The 17301-nt window shown below is 46.5% G+C and overlaps 1 protein-coding gene and 1 pseudogene across 3 annotated transcripts in view; both read right to left on the bottom strand.

The window, feature by feature from the left end:
* Positions 1-17301, bottom strand: part of NUCB2 (nucleobindin 2) — a 680179-nt gene that overhangs the window by 530405 nt on the left and 132473 nt on the right. For all 3 annotated transcript variants that reach the window (XM_069623774.1, XM_069623775.1, XM_069623773.1), the window contains exons 3-4: positions 5973-6080; positions 5762-5888 (exon numbers count right to left, since the gene is read on the bottom strand). In XM_069623774.1, coding sequence (XP_069479875.1) covers positions 5762-5888; positions 5973-6080 — 235 coding nt within the window. The remainder of the gene's footprint in view (positions 1-5761; positions 5889-5972; positions 6081-17301) is intronic.
* Positions 3234-3851, bottom strand: LOC138504641 (large ribosomal subunit protein eL30 pseudogene; annotated as a pseudogene).

Here is a 17301-nt window from a genome sequence, read left to right as displayed (position 1 = left end):
AATTAACCTGCTACTAGATCAGAAGAAAGTGGTTTCGGACGAAGCAACAGTTGATGCAACTTAGTGGGCAATTGTCTGAATAGGAACTCCATTCTTTAATTAGTCAACTTGGACACGAATGGGGCTTCTTGCATATATTCTTAGCCAGCACAAACGCTTGATTTTGAACCCGAATACCCTACAAAGCAGAAGACTGGAGGGCTAAAACTTGTGAGAGAACCCCTCCCTCGGCCTCAGACCAAGGCTTGGTAGGAATGCCCAGGAAGTCCATATTCCAGCCATATGGTCGTGGAACGATCTCACCAAGGATGAAAACACATTCTCTTCCTCCCAAGCATCCATATCTTGCAGATTTGGAACAGTCCTATAATTCTGCACAGCGGGGGTATCTTTAGGTTTTCCTTGCCTTGGCATCTTGATCACTGGGACAGACACTGTTTGAGAGGTTCCACTGGCAGGGATGGTGCTTAGTAGGTGGCATTTGTGGTGCATGCTGAGAGACACAAGGCTGAGAAAGTGGCACAGGGGGCTCCCGAGTTGTGGGCATAGGCAGGGGTTGGGACGTTGGAAAAGTGGCCAGAAGTACAACTTTTCCAATTTCAACAGATCAGTCATCTGAATTAGTACCAGAAAGCCTGAGAAAAGTGGTCCTCACATGCCTAACTTTGGGATGGAGTCTGAATATTTGTAGACGCCATTACGTTGTGTTGTGAGAACCCAGTGTGGTTTCTGAACCAGTACAAACCATGGATCAGAATATGTCAGTGTAGTTGAATTGGACCGCAGCCCATTGAACCTTACGACTAAAATCATGCTTAGATACTGGAGACAAATAAATCTGCAAATGTGGCTCCTGGGGTGATTATGGTACTGCTCTGGTCCCAGAGGGAGAAGAATTACAGGAGGGAAGGCCTGATCCTAAATCCGCATCATGCTCGACTGCCACCTTGTCACATCAGGGATGTTCGGGAAACCGGTCCCCAGAGCTGCTAAGCACACATTCACCAGAACTCTCGGGAAAGATCACTGTGGTGGTGGAGTGGTCCTGGAGCAGTTGCCAGAGAGGCTTCAAGTCTTCAGATTTTAGATCTTTGGTAGTCTACTAAATGAAGGCATTCCCACAGGCCTAAGCTTGGTTTGAGAGCAAGTGTGCCTCTCAGCCCAAGTGATGGTGACAAAATCCCCTGTGGCCTCCAGCGAGCGCCTGGTTGAATTGCTTTCCAGCTCCACAGTATGGTGGGAAGCTTTCATTAAAGAGTCAGGGATCTGATCCCTCTCAGCAGAGGAACTCACAGGTAAGGAGTCTCCCTGCTGCGGTGCCTTTTCCACACCAGTGTTTTCCTTTCCGGATTCCTTGTGGAGGAGTTCTGGAAAAAAATGTCCCTTCAGTGTAGGAGACAATTCTTTATTGCCCCGGGAGTTACTACATTGCAAGCATCCACGTGCCTTGGGTGATCAGCATGGAGGCACTCTAAACAATGCATGTACGGATTTTATGCCAGAAGGACTCTCACAAGAGGTGCCTTTTGAACATCCAGGACGGTGAAAAGAAACTGGATTAATGGGAGAAAAGATTAGAGGAAGCACTCTGTAAAAAGGAGTCTTCTGGTGAGGAACCACATACGAATTAAAGTAAAACAATATGCCTTTGGAATAGCAGACCTGTAATCCACGGGGCTCATGCTCAGAGTGGCAATCTTTCGATAGTAGGTTGCCCCATAGTCAGGACACACGTTTGAAGCCAGTACCTAACAAATACAATTTTCTACTGTTACCCATCAAAATAAGGGAAGACAGACTTTTCAAATGCTTCACTATACTGTGCTTCAATAGGCTAAGAGCCAAAGTAATGCACGTAGTCACAAGTTATTCTCTTTTAGATCAGGAACTTTCACAGAAAGCATAATTTTGGTGAGACTTCCAGTCCATTCTGGGATCATAGACAAATATCCTGTCACACATTTCCATAACGATTTTTCAAACTCACATCCCAAGCCATACGTTTATAAGCAGGGGTACAAATGTCAAGTTGCAACGTATTAGCCAGGCACAAAATCTCTCCCCAACTCAATTATTCACATACACACAGCATACCATTTCTTACTTGCTAAAAGTCAATTATAACCAATGAGCGGTGAGTGCATATTTTGAGAGCTATTTTAAGTAGCTATGAGGTGTGCACATCTAGGACAGTAGTAGGTCAGATCATGAGACAGAAAAGGAGGCTTTGAAATATTCATTTATTCTTTCTCAAATGTAGAAAGGCCTAGCCTCTCCATAAGACTAACACTTGATGCCCTACTCTTAAAAAAAATGAAGTAAAAAAGAGTGCTCGTCAGGATGGCGTACATAAATTGAGTCTTCGGTCCAGAAGCTTATTCAAACCTACTTCCTTTCCTGACATCTAAAAAGGAAACTTAAAATACAACCAAAACATGTCATGAGACTTAATGAAAGGGAAGTTCACGGCTTCAGACTCCCACCCTTTTTGTCCCTTTACTATAGGCCCTTCCAGTCTGCATAGAGTTTATATAATGATGGAGTGCCGTCCTGCGATTCCAAATGGGTCCTTTTCAAATGTAGGAGTCTCCCTTTTGTGGAGGCTTAGGTTTGTGTCCTTCTTGATTTACTACTTTGGGGTTCAGTCAGTCCTTCTCCATTCTGGGATCCTTTCCTCTTTTCCCACTCATAGGTTTTGCCCTTGTTCTCTCCCCACCCTGTAGGCTGCACCTTCTCGGAGCTCCGTCCAAGTGCTTGCATTGTGCTCTGCTCCTGTGGTGGCCAAGGACGGTGGGCGTTACCTGTCCGTCGGGCTGGCTTGCACTTCCGCAGTGCACGCTGCCGGCAGGGATGCTGCTTCTGGCACCCTCTCTTACCGGCCATGTCCCCTTTGAGCGCTGCGGTGCAATTTAACACAATGGGTTCAGCAAAACCTCCCTCCTGATTCACTCCTTCAATGACGCGCCCCCTGGAGGCTGGTCCCTTCATCTCTCTCCTGTCTTCCATGAACTCAGAAGTTAAGGTCAAAATACCTCAGATTCAACATCGGCAAACACTCCTTCAAGACACACATAGCTAAGAAAACTCAGAGAGCTTTGTATCAGATCTGCCTCCAGTGGAACGTCAAGCCCTTCCTCCATCCGGACAGCTTTACATCCACCGTTCAAGCACTGATCCTATATCACCTTTTTTTCATTTTTCTTTTTTTTCAATTTTTCTGAAACAAGTTTTATTGAGAACAAGTTCTCAAGAGTTTACTTTTCACCAGTCTGCTCTGGCATACTTCTAATGATATCAGAATCACCCAGATCAATGATAGCCAATGTGCATACTCTGTAGTATTTTCCACAAGCTGTTCCAAGTTCAATGTTGTTGCCACTGTAATGGTGCACACCAGTCTTTCCCAACATAAATACTCAATCTCAGATTTCCTCAAAGCAGGGCAGTTGTTGGCAAGGATGACAAGCTTGGCTTTCCCCTGGCGTATCATTTTCAAAGTCTGTTTATATCCCAGCACATATTTGCCACTTTTCATAACCAGCTTGAGTCTTGAATTTATAGACTTGAGGGACTTTTTCGTCTTCTCGGCAGCCACCGTCTTGTTGCCAGTAGATTCTGACGAGCAGAGTTTCTATGCCAAGATGGCTGGGGAGAGACGGTCCTATCTCACCTTGACTGGGGCAATGCCCTCCTCAAAGGTCTCCCATCGTTGTCCCTTGTGCCCCTGAGAAGTGTCCTACACACATCTGCACGCCTCATCAAGGGTCTACACAAATACAACCACATCACCCGGCCCTCCTCACAGGGTCCCACTGCACCCACGCACAAATCACCTTCAAGTCTTGCTGCATCATCTACAAGGCAGTCGCCTTCAAGTCACCAGCTACCTCCCGGAGAAACTCAGCATCTCCGGCAGACAGCACACCACCAGAGGCCAGGACAGGTACAGACCTGAAATCCGTCACTGAAAAAAAGAAAGGACCAGAAAACAAGCCTCGTCTGCCTACGCCCCAAGACTATGGAACCTCCTCCCAGTCAGCACCAGGCTTGCCTCCATGCCCCTACAGCGCAGAAAAGAACACAGGACCCACCTCTTCAAACTCTCCACAACACCTAAACCATCACGTCACCCCACACGCCATGTGACCCGCTAGACGCCGTCCATTAAGGTGTTGGTTTTGGGAGAGCCGAGGGGAGATAGTGACTCAAGGATGTGTTAACCTTAGCAAGCTCACCACCCTAGTCCCAAAGGGGGTGCCCCCCACCACCCAAAGAGAAGTGACAAACTCCTTGGATGCAGTCAATTAGTCTGCAGAATTTTAAATCAGCAAGTTTCAAACAGGCATTTAAAGGCACCTCTTGTATGCCAGTAAAAACACCTACTCCTGGTCTTCGAAGGGTGAACTCTCACTTATCCTTTATATAGTCTTGTGACAGCAGCAGGGATGATAACTCACTATAAACTACTAATAACCTTGCCACCATTAACTACGGTTCTAAGGGTTAGGACTATGCAATATTCCTATGGTAAAGTTGGGAATTCAGGCTATGCCTTTTTCAAAACAAGCCATTGGCAAAGCAAATCGGTCTGGCTTCACAAAGAAAGAGTATCCTTTGTATACAAAGCCAGACCTATTGATGTTGCCAGTGCTTGCTGTTTAGGACAGTGACACACGCGCCACTGTGTTTATTGTGTTATCTTCAGATTGCCCTCTTTTCACATTGTTATTTTGATTCCCGGTAATTTCAGCAAAAAGGGAACCTTGCTTTGTGAGACTTCATTGGTTAGACGGGAACATTCTGCACCTCCCCACCCTCTTCATCAACTCATTCCAGGGGGATCCCTGGGATTTTCAAAACAAATCCTCACATTGATTCATATCTTATTCTGCCTGATATACCCCAAACAACCCTCTTATCGCCAGGGCACAATATGTTGCAATTAAAAAGCGTGATCATATCAGCATAAGTCAGCTAAACCAAACCAGCCACACTCATGAGGCAATTTTCTATTTTCAAAATAAATAGTTCTGACTACAAAGGATACCATTTGTTGGTAAAGCCAGACCTATTTGCTTTGGCAATGGCTTGTTTTGAAAAAGGCACAGCCTTCTGCTGTAAAATCTCAAGTCAAAATTCAAGAACATTGGATGATGCATGGTCTAAAACAGGGAGCCAGTACAAGGTCTGATCCAATGGAGAAATCTAATCAGAAATGCATGCTTTAAGAACTAGTTTAGCATCATCTCTGATTTAGATGAAATAATCTTTGACTGTGCATTGAAGAAAATTAGACGGGCTGTGCAGCACGCAACTGCCAGGTTTGTTACAATATTGGTAAAGACAAATAAAAAGTTAAGATTTGACCATTTCCAGCACAGTCAGCTGGTCAGGAGCAGTTGAAGACTAAGTAAATCTATTCACGAGGAGTTGCGTAACTGAATTATACTCTCGGAAAGCAAACATTTCTAAATGTCTCAAGGGAAGGAACCAGATCAGCTCATTAAAACATACTCAAGTAATCAAGGTTTTGCTTTCCACTAAATACAGATTAAGGCTTAAGAATGGGAATCAACTTTCCCCAAGTAAGAGCATAAACCGAACCACAGTAGTTTTCAAAAGCTATTCAAGGAAAACACAACCCTCTACCCACCCTCGGTATCCACCACTTTCCTGCTCCTTACTCGTCAGATGAAAGCCTGGAAACGGTTTACTCTGTAGATTGTGCCAAGTGCAGTATAATCATCCCAAATGCACTTACCTGCTGCTGAATCCAGTTTGGCTTTAATCAACATCCTCAGCCTTGCCACCTCCTGCCTTTTAAGTTCATCCAGTTTTGTCCTAACTTGGTGACTGACTAAGTCAAGTTCACCAACAAGCTTTCCACTCTATAAAGAGAAAACATTTGATTACTTAGAGCCGTCATCCCTTTGAGCGCCATTTGGTAAGAGCCAGTCAATAATTGTAACTACCTTGATATCATCAAGATCTGCTGTTTGAAGCTTTTCTCTGAAATGCTGATCTGTTTCCAGCACATCAATCACTTGCCTGAGATAATGGTCATAATAAAGTCCAGTATCCTGAAATAAATTGAAATTAATGTGCAAATTCCAGGATATAACTGAAAAGCTTGAAAAGATGAACCTTTGAATTGATTACAATACATCATTTGGAGATATTGCAATGTCAACAAATGAACATAAATCAAGGCAAACCTTAGTTTTACAAAACCGATTAGTGAAGCATACTAATAAATAATGTATTCAGCAAACCAACTTTTAAGGATAGCAATTTCTTGCATCATTACTTTCAATAGAACGGGAAGAGACTTGCAAAAAGATACCAACTAAGACTTCACAACAGTTTGTGCATGCAAGCCTTTCAAGTTTTTTTTACCAACCTTTTTTGTTTGCAATCAGTGCACAGGTAAAAAGAACAAGTTACTTCTTACCTTGTAACGTTCTTTCGACGGGATGTTCCTCCGACGTATTCCTCATCTTAGATATCTCCTTCCAGCTCTGCTGGCCTCGGAACATTTTTTCTCTAGAGGGCGCTGCGCGTCGACGTCCTCCGAGTCGATGTCCCTCGACAGCCGCCGTATCGACGTCGACGTCATCCTGCCTATAAAGGCCGCGCGCAGCGTCCGTTGCTCAGTTCCGTTTTGTAGCCCACAATAATTCTTTCTGAACTAGACTAATCACCCTGAAGGAGCGTAAGCTGCAACAACAAGGGAAGTAGAACTGCGGGGATGGATGGGAGGGTCGATGAGGAATACGTCGGAGGAACATCCCGTCGAAAGAACGTTACAAGGTAAGAAGTAACTTGTTCTTCGAAGGGATTGTGTCCTCCGACGTATTCCTCATCTTAGATAGGCTCCCATAGCAGTATTCTATTATCGGAGGAGGGAGTACTGATTTCATGCTGTCTTCTATTGATGAATAGAATGCAGTACAGCCCTTCCAAACCTAGTCTCTTGACTGGAGGAGGAATCCAAGTTGTAAAATCATGTAAAGGTATGGACAGACGACCATGTAGCGGCCGCACAGATGTCTTTAACCGGCACACCTCTTTTGAGGGCCGATGAAGCTGCAATACCTCTGGTCGAATGAGCCCTAAGGTTTTGAGGGGGCTCTTTCCCTGCCAGTTTATAACATTCCAGAATGGCTAGAATGATCCATCTGGAAATGGTCTGCTTAGTTATTGGTAACCCCAGCTTGTGACCTGTGTAACCTACAAACAGCTGGTCTGCCTGTCTTATCCTGGCTAGTATACTGATGTAAAAACTTAAAGCCCTTCTAGGGTCTAGCCTGTGTAACCTCTCTTCCTCTTTCCCCGGATGTAGAGGAGGATAGAAAGATGGTAGGGTAATCTGAGTGATATGGAATTCCGAAACCACCTTTGGGAGGAAATTAGGCTTCACTTGCAGGACAACTTTGTCTTTGTGAAATATTGTGTGAAGGGGTTTACTAGAAAGAGCTTGTAATTCGCTCACCCTTCTAGCAGATGTAAGTGCTATTAATAAAACAGTTTTAAGGGTAAGGAATCTTAACGAACAAGAATGGAGAGGTTCGAAAGGTGTGCCCATCAGGAAAGTTAGTACCAAGTTTAAATCCCATAGGGGAACTTGGAATGGTCTTGGGGGATAAACATTAGTTAACCCCTTTAGAAACTGTATTACCAAGGGTAATTTGAAATAGGATGGTTCTTCCGCAGTGCGCTTAAAGATGGATAGCGCTGCGAGATAGCCCTTAATGGTGCCAACTTGAAGGCCTGAATTCGCCAAATATAGAAGGAAGGACAAAACCATTGGTGTACCACATGAAAAAGGGTCGATATTCTGTTCTCTACACCAGCTGCAAAATCTGTTCCAACGGCAACGGTATAAAGACTTTGTTGCTGGCCTCTTTGCCGAAAGCATCACCTCCATAACATCATCAGGGAGGTCCCAATCCTTGTACCTCAACCTTTCAGAAGCCAAGCGTGAAGGTTGAGGGTTTTGATGTCTGGATGGAGAACCTGACCTCCCTTCTGTGAGAGTAGGTTCTCTCTGAGTGGAAGTCGAATTGGAGGGCAGATGGACAAGTCTAGAAGGTCCGGGTACCTCGTTCTCCTGGCCCAATCCGTGGCAATTAGGATCATGGTTCTCCGGAATCTTCTCAACCTCCTGATCATTTGAGGAATGACAGGGACCGGTGGGAACGCGTACAGAAGCGGAAACTCCCAGTCCACTATGAACGCGTCTCCCAGAGCTCCTCTCGGGGGAAATTCCCTTGAGCAGAACAGATCGCATTTCCTGTTGATGCTGGTGGCGAACAGATCCACCTGAGGGGTTCCCCAAAGGGCGAAGATCTCTTGAAGGACTTCCTGAGCTAGTTCCCACTCGTGGGAGACTGTGCACTGCCGGCTCAGAGCGTCCGCTGTCAAGTTCTTCTCTCCGGCTAGGTGAACTGCCGATAGAGAGATTCCTTCTTGGATTGCCCAAAACCAGAGCTGCATCGCCTCTCTGCACAGGGGTAGTGATCCTACGCCTCGTCTTTTGTTGAGGTAATGCATGGCCACTGTGTTGTCCGTCATTATCAGGAAGTTTTTCCCTTGTACAGCTGGCAGGAACGCCTTCAGCGCAAGTCTGATGGCTCTCAGCTCTAACAGGTTGATATGTAGTCTGGACTCCGATGGAGACCAACGACCGCTGATGGTCAAGTCCTTGGCGTGGGCTCCCCACCCCGTGAGTGAGGCATCCATGACTACTGTTATCTCCGGCCAGGGTTGCCAAAAATGTTCTCCTTTCAGAATGTTCTCCTGACAGGCCCACCACTGAAGGTCTCGAGCTACTCTGTCGGGAACCTGAGGAAGATCTGTCATTCTCCCAGAGAATTGTGACCACTGAGTCCTCAGTGCCCACTGGAGGGATCTCATTCTCAGGCGAGCCTCTGGAACTAGGAAAATGCAGGATGCCATGAGGCCTAGCAAACTCAAAAAGTCGAAGGCTGGGAGATGTTGGGCATGTTGAAACTTGGTAACCATCTGTAGAATATCTTGAGCCCTCACCTCTGGTGGCGAGGCTTTTCCCAGCGACGTGTCCAGGATCGCTCCTATGAACTGGAGTCTCTGCGATGGTATCATTTGTGACTTCTTTAAATTGAGGGAGAAGCCCAGTCTGTGAAGGGAGTGGCACACGTGATTTAGTTGGATCTGAGCTTGTTCCGAAGAAACAGCCCTGATCAACCAATCGTCCAGGTAGGGGTAGACGTGAATCCCTTCCCTCCTTAGACTTGCTGCCACTACCGACATTAACTTGGTGAAGACCCTCGGGGCGGAGGTCAGCCCAAATGGCAGCACTCGAAATTGATAGTGAGAGTTGCCAATTGCGAACCTCAGGTATTTCCTGTGTTTGAGATGGATAGGCACATGGAAATAAGCGTCCTGAAGGTCCAGAGATACCAACCAGTCCTGGAACTGAAGGGCCTGGAGGATCTGAGAAAGAGTGACCATCTTGAATTTGTCTTTTCTGAGGAATTTGTTCAATTCTCGCAAGTCCAAGATGGGTCTCATTCCTCCGTCTTTCTTTGGAATGAGAAAATAAGGGGAGTACCAGCCCTTGTTCCTCTCCGCTACAGGTAATGGTTCTATGGCACCTTTCTCTAGCAGGTCCAAAATTTCCTGCAAGAGGAGCGGATCTGGAGCTTTCTGAGAGCTGATCCTCGGTGGATGACTCAGGTATACGTAGGAAAGGCAGGCAGTAACCTTGGGCAACTGTTTCCAATGCCCAAGCATCTGACGTGATAACCTGCCATACCGCCAGATGTTGAGTTAACCTGCCTCGTACAGGTGTCCTGTGAGGGAAGTCCTCAGAGTGGTTTTGGGGCGGCTGATGCAGATGCCGATGGTAAAGAGGCACCTGCTGTTGCTGCGGCTTTTGAATATCTACCCCGTCCACCTCGGGTAGTTCTTCTTTGTCCCCTTTGAGCCGGTCGTCCTCTACCTCTTCCGAATGCGGAGTAGAAGCGAAAGGACTTGCCCTTCGCAGAGGTTCCTGTAGGACGAAAAGGAGTTTGACGGATTGCAGCTCCTAGGGATTTTGCTGCTGCTTTTGAAGTTTGCAGTTTTTCTAAACTGTCATCCGCCTTTTTCCCGAACAAAGAAGAGCCATCGAATGGCATGTTCAAGAGCCTGGCTTGCACATCTGGGGCAAAACCGGACTTTCTCAACCAAGCAAATCTCCTGGTTGATGTACTTGCCGCCATTGCTCTGCTGATACGGTCAGCCGAATCAATGCCCGTCTGGAGGGATTCGCACATAGCGTCTTTACCGTCCTGTATAATATTCAGGAACGCATCCCTTTCTTCTCCCTCCGGGATGCAGTCAGCCGCTGTAGAAGCACACTCCCAAAGTGTATGGCTGAACCTAGCAAGGGTGCAAGTAGCATTAACAGATTTTAACGCCATGCTAAATGCTGAAAAGACTCTTTGCCATAGCATCATATTTTTTATCGTCCCTGTCCTGTGGGACGGTAGGATAAGCCGTCTTGACATCGGTAGAGGATGCTGCCTGTACCACCAGACTTTCTGGGGATGGGTGTTTAGACAAAAACTCCGGGTCTGTAGAGGATACCCTGTACTTAGTAGACAGTTTTTTATTTACTGCTGGTACGACATCTGGGGTTTCCCAGTTTGTCATGACCTTCCTCTGAAGAGCTTTATGAAAAGGCACCACAGGATCCTCCTGTGGGCCTTTGTCAAGAATAACCGTGAGGTCATCTTGTTGGAAAGATTGTGAAGGTGCAGACCACCCCATGAACCCTGTGATCCTGGCCATTAAGGCTCTATAGGGGGTTTCAGCATGCTCCCCCGGGTCTGGCCTAGCAAACTCCACCTCAGGGGAAGTGTCTAACCCACTTGCCTCATGTAAGGAATCATGAAGATCCTTTAACCAGCGTTCTTCAGAGGAAAATTCCTCTCTAATTGGGGTTACAGGTCCCTGCAACTCAAATGTGTCTTCCTGTTCAGACAATTCACCCTCTTCCAAAATTGAGGACATAGTTCTCAATTGTTCTGAACTCATAAAGGGAGTAAATCCCATTTCCAGGGCAGAGGGTGCCGAGCTTGTCATTATCGGCCTCGAAAACGTCGATGTCGTCGACGCCGAAGGCTTCGAGCGTGGCGTCGAAAACAAAGGTGGAGGCTTCGATGGCCTCGACAGAATTGGGATTCTACTCGACAATCTCGAAGCCATCGCCATCGAGGACCTGGGGATAGTCACTGGGTGTGTCATGACTGACTTTTCTTGGTGTGGACGCTGGTGTCGAAGCTGGCGTCGAGTCGACAGACCCGTGTGTCGAAGGTTCCTTCGACAACGGCGTCGAAGACACCGACCTCGGCGTCGACGGAATCCTCGTCGACGACACCTTCGAGGAAGGTTTGGAGGTCATAGTCCTACTCGAGGGTTCGAGACGCGCTCGAGAGGTTTCCTTCGCTGGGTACTGCGACTCGCGGCGTTTTTGACCTTTGGGTCTTTCGACCAGAGCATCGCTCTCAGCAGTCTTCGAGGGGGTCGAGGCCGCTTTCTCGAAAACGCTCATCATATTTTTGCGGAATTCCTCCCATTCAGCCCGGGAACTATGTTTTGTGGGGCAAGGGATTCTTTTTGGTGAAACACAGGAAGATGAAGACGGAGAAGGGGATCTTCGACGTCTCCTCTTCGAGTGCTTCGATCTCGAGGAGTGATGGGACCCCACTCTGAGACCTGGAGCGCGAATGTTGACGAGGAGACGAATGTCTCGACTTCGTCGACGAAGAAGAAGCTTTAAAAGTCTTACCTTTCTCCAGCTTCCCCCTACGCTCCTTCAGGGCTTTAGCTGTCATGGACATACAGTCCTTGCACTCCGAACAATGATGTTCAGCTCCCAAACACCACAGACAAACTCTGAGGGTCAGTCAGCGACATCTTTTTCCCACAATCTCGGCATTTTTTGAAGCCGGATCGAGGAGTTGTCGGTTCCGACGAGGAAGCCATCGAGTACGGATCGAATAACTCGAGGTAAATAAGATTAATCTGACAAGAACTGATCAACGGTATTCCGAGGCACTGAGTAAGCGCGGAAAAACGGAACTGAGCAACGGACGCTGCGCGCGGCCTTTATAGGCAGGATGACGTCGATACGGCAGCTGTCGAGGGACATCGACGCGCAGCGCCCTCTAGAGAAAAATTTTTCCGAGGCCAGCAGAGCTAGAAGGAGATATCTAAGATGAGGAATACGTCGGAGGACACAATCCCTTCGAATGTGACATTATTGGCTTGCTTCAAAAGCAGAAAATGTTTAATACACATCTAGGACCATCATGCCATATATTGAGATGTGGTTGGTGTACTTTGTTTGGGAGTGGTAGGCCTCAATTCATACTCTACACTTCCAAAAGGTCTATGGGTAGTGTTGGTTCCTGGTTGTTCCGAGTCAACACAGTTTGGGATTTCTTTCAAGTACCTCAATGCACCACTGTTTGAGGACCAGGCTAGTCCCCATCCTAAATGTAAAGTTACCAGATAAATCCATATCACTGGGTGCATACAACCCGTGCACCGGTGTTGACCTTTTTTAAGTCGAAATGTATTCAATTGAAGTGACCCATGACTCAACTAGCAGAATGAAACAGACATACAAGTGAAAGCTGGGGCATGTGTGTGTCTCAGATGACATGGCATCTAATAACTTGCAGGGGATTTATAAGAAGGCACCACTGCTATTCAAATGGCCTTCCAATCTTTTAAAGCTGCATGCTTTAAAATGAAGCACTGATTAATTGACTATGCAGCTAAGAGACCTTGTTCCTAACTTCCAGTGTTATGCGGACGACACTCTGCTCTCCTTCAAGCTTCCCTCTGCCTCCGCCTCTTCTTCTCTCATTCCGGACTGTCTGCTATTCAGGCATTGTGCACTGCTAACAATCTCTGCCTTAATGCCAGTAAGACTGAACTCCTTCTCATTGGGACCCCAGCTCCCTCCTACACTCTGGCCAGCCTCCACGGGACCCCTCCCTTCTCCCTCCTTCGAGTCCGCTTACCTTCTCGCCTCACATCACAGACCTTGCCAAGAAGGCCCACTTTCAGCTGCACCTCCTCAGAGGCATTCTCACTTTCCTCACCTTCCCCCAGAAATTCATTTTCTCCAGAACTTTGGTCCTCTCCAGGCTGAACTACTGCAACAACCTCTTCCTCAATCTCCTCCCTTGGCCCCCTTCAACTAATCCAGAATAGAAATGCAAGACATATCCTTGGCCTCAAGCCCAGGGACCGCATCTCTTAAGCCCTAAAATCTCTCCACTGGCTTCCGGTTGCTGCAAGAATCAAGGTCAAGACCCTCTGCATCATCCACAAGGCTTTCTGGGGCCTGGGACCCCGTTTCATCCAACTCTCTCTCTCCCTACCTACCTCCCTGCTAGAGCCCTTCGGTCTTCTAGTTCCAACTCTCTGCAGATCAGACGCTTTTCCAAGCAGAGAGTTGGGGGGTGGGGAGGGGGCCGATCTCTCGCATCCGCAGGTGCCTCCCTCTGGAATGGCCTCCCTGTGCCTCTTAGACTGGAGCCTCATCTGCTAGGTTCCGGTAGATCCTCAAGACAATCTTTTTTCTTCCTCCTTCCCTTTCCCCTCCCCTGCTAATGCCCCCCTCTGCCTCTTGACTGGCTGCCTGGTTACTGCAGTCTCTTACAGGGCACCAGGCCCTCCTCGACCAGTCTACCCCTGCACTTGGTCCCCCCATAAATCCCCGTAACCCCCAAATTTGCACTTGCTCTTCAGGGCCCCCTCTCCCTGCACTAGCCTGGCTGGACCTTGAGCCCTTCCAGTCCAGCTCCCCGCACTTAGCTTGTGGACCACCTTCCCCTGCACTCTGCAATCCCCTGGTTATGTCCACCGGGCCTCCCCAGGCACTCGCCTACCCACGGGCCCTTCCGTCTTTACCAGCACTGCCCCCAGTGTCTCCCCTGCACTTCTCGTTACTGCACTTCTCGTTACTGCATTTGCACTATCCGAATGACACAAGACCTAGTAGGTCAGTTTTTATTTTTTCATCCCTGTCCCTGCTCCCTCCTTCCCTTGTTGCACCTTGAAACACATTGTGTATAGCACATTATAAAATACCCAGTAAATAAAGGTGCAGTCTGTTGTCTTGGCTCCTCCTTTAGCTCTGGAGCATAGTTTTCCAATGAGCTCTGGCAGAGCTCAATGCCAAATAAGGGGCTGGTGCTACCGCAAATGTGACAGTGCAGCATTGTTGGATTGCCCATACTAAACCATATCCTCTAAAAACCCCTTTATTGTCAGCATGCTTCCCTCTAACTTCCTGCATGCAGCCCCTTTAGGACAGGGGCTAACCCTGTTTCGTAGGGCACTTCAAGGAATCAACCTTCCACCATTTGAGTTGCCTGCTCCTCAATCAAACAACATAAATCCTGCAATTTTTGTTTACCATAAAACAAAATGAATAAGTCCATACCAATCAATAACACAGTAATATTAAAACATTAGTCTCCAGCAATACAGGTTTTCAGGTTTTTACAAAGGCTAGGTGCAGAACATAGAAATTGCACAAAAGCCCAGCCATAACACACTGGGTCAATAGAGAAAAAAAAAAAATTGCAGGACGGCAAGGATTCAAATTGTATTCTTGTAAAATTGGGATTAAGAATATCTTCCTTGGGATTTAGTACAGTGTGCCGAAGAGGATAAAATAGAGAAGCTATTTAATTTCAGTTGCACAAAACTGACAGAAGCCAGCGGAACAGGACTGCAATTTCACACATACAGAGTCAAGTTATTACCTTCCTATGTGTAGCATGGGGGGGGCAGTTCGACACTAACACACCCAGGATTCGTAATCTGTGCAAGGAGTTTATTTGCAAGTTAACACATTCCAGTTACTTTGTGGGACTTTGTTTATTTTTAATGCGCACCAAAACCCGGAGGTAGGAGGGTGCAGCAGTAAGAAGATGCAAGGCTTACAAGTTACACATTTTACACGTTACAGAATAGGGCACAGCAATACAAATAAATTTACAATCAATGTTAATATTACAATAATGTTGTAGGGAAGTGTAGCAGTGCTACGATGCGTGTTCAAGCTATAGAGGAAATATACAGTCTATACAAGAAATATACAATTGAAGCTTTGACTAGTAGTCAAAGACAGCGTTGGTACTCTGTGTGGAAGAAGGTGTCTAGGGATCATTGGCATGGATGTAATTAATGTAGTTCTTTCTAAGGAGTAGGTAAGGTTGGTCTACTCTCAATTTATGAGGCAGGGCGTTCCACAGTTTAGCAGCCTTCACAGGAAAGCCATTACCTCCAATCTTAGTCTGTATCTTGGAACTACAAGGCAGTTGGTATTTGCCGTTCTTGTCGGTCTAGTGGATGTTCTTCTAGTTCATTTATCCATGAGGTAGCTAGGATCAGCGTTATTAAGAGCTTTGTGCGTCAAGGAGATCATTTTTAACTTTATTTTATTGTCAATGGAGAGCCATTTGTGTTGGCGTCTAGTGGAAGAGATATGTACTCTTATTTATGCCAAGCGCGGCTCTTAGGGCATTATTTTGCAGGGTTTGTAAACTCTGGATGGTGGCTTTGCTAGCACCACCGTAAAGGGCATTACAGTAATAGAGTCTGGATAAAATTAAAGCTCTAGCCAGAGTCAAGCAACTGTCGTTAGAAAGGAAAGGCTTGCCCGCTCTTATTAGCTTGCAAGTGTAGGCAGTGGTCGAGGCCAGAGATTTCACCTGTTTGTTAAAGGACATGGTTGAGTCCAGGTAAAAGCCAAGGGTTTTTACTTCCTTGGATACATTTATGATGTTGTCGTCGATATTGAATGAGGTATATTTTTGTCCTAGTTTATTGATGTTAGAATGCATGCCCAGGATTATTAGCTCTGTCTTATCATTCAGGCATGAATCATGAGTAGCCACCCATGCCTGAATGATGAGATATACCCTGTTCACCAACTCCAGATCCCTACTATGATCCCCAGAAAGCGGGAGGAGAATCTGTGTATCATCTGCATAGTTAGTGTAGGTGATACCCAGAAGGTCCAAATCATCGGATAAGGGTTTGTTGAAGATGTTAGAGTTGGGGAGACACAAGAGCCCTGAGGGACACCACACAGGATAGGTGTAGGATCCGCTGCTGCCGAAGGGGAGAACACTCTCATAATTTTCTCACTCAGGAAGGATTCAATCCATCGGACGGCCTCAGGAGAGAAGTGAGCTGCTGAGTCCAGATGTTTGCAGAGGACTTTATGGTCCACGAGATCAAATGCAGCTGAGAGATCAAGTAAGAGGAGTAGTGCCGTTTTCCCCTTAAACAGGCTCCTGCCCTCCCGCCGATCTGAAGGGAAATAAATGTAAATGGAACTATTTCCAATATGGGTGGCATTATGTGCTTGGGGGGTTGAACTGAACAACAAGGTGGTGGCCTCTAAATTTTGGTAAACTGGTGGTGTTACTGAAGATGCTGCAGGACACATGCTGCAGCGCTTGTGAAACAGTACTCCTCAGGGCAGTTTTTGCGCTGGCATACTATGGGGCGTTCAGAATAGGGGAATTGGTAGCCTGGAATACAGTGGCAGGGAATGGCCTGGCAAGAGGGGATGTCAGTATACATAATTTACTTTGTAAATGTATGCCTGGAAGCGGACTATTTTATGCATGCACGTTAGCTTTCCTCCAAAAAATGTTCAATTCACCTTCACAGAAATCAGTGCATTATGCACATATGCCTACAACTATTTTACAAGGTGCCGTCGCCTACCCAGAGTGATTTTAATAATGATTGAAATAATCCAGCATTACAATTGCTCAAAGATAGTAACAACAGAAAAGAGTGGTAGAGTCATGCATTACAAAGTGTGGGGTAGATGTAGGAGGCCTAAAAGGCACTTACAAAATCTATTCTGTGCAAATTGTTTGGGGATCCAAAAAGCTCACATCTTCCAGAGTCGCCATATAATGCAATACCTCATAGATTTTCAACATATGGTTTAATGGCTGCACTTTAATTATTGCAGAATGCGAATATACAACTGATTTCCTCGTTTATCTTGACACTTTGCTTGGTCAAATGTTCTAGATTAGATAGGCTTGGGTTGCAAGACATTCCCACATAGGAAAAGCGGAGGTGCAGAAGGAGGAGACTGACGCACGTGGCATGGTGACTGTTATAGACTTTTATTGGCCAAGAAAATAAAGAGAAAACCTAACTTTCCACATCTCTCAGAAGGGTTCCCTGGCTCAACTAAAAGACTAAGGGCTTTGTCAGAAC

The sequence above is a fragment of the Ambystoma mexicanum genome, chromosome 11, assembly GCF_040938575.1.
Source record: "Ambystoma mexicanum isolate Mex_15411 chromosome 11, UKY_AmexF1_1, whole genome shotgun sequence".
Classification (NCBI taxonomy): Eukaryota; Metazoa; Chordata; class Amphibia; order Caudata; family Ambystomatidae; genus Ambystoma; species Ambystoma mexicanum.
This window is presented reverse-complemented; position numbering and strand designations above follow the sequence as displayed.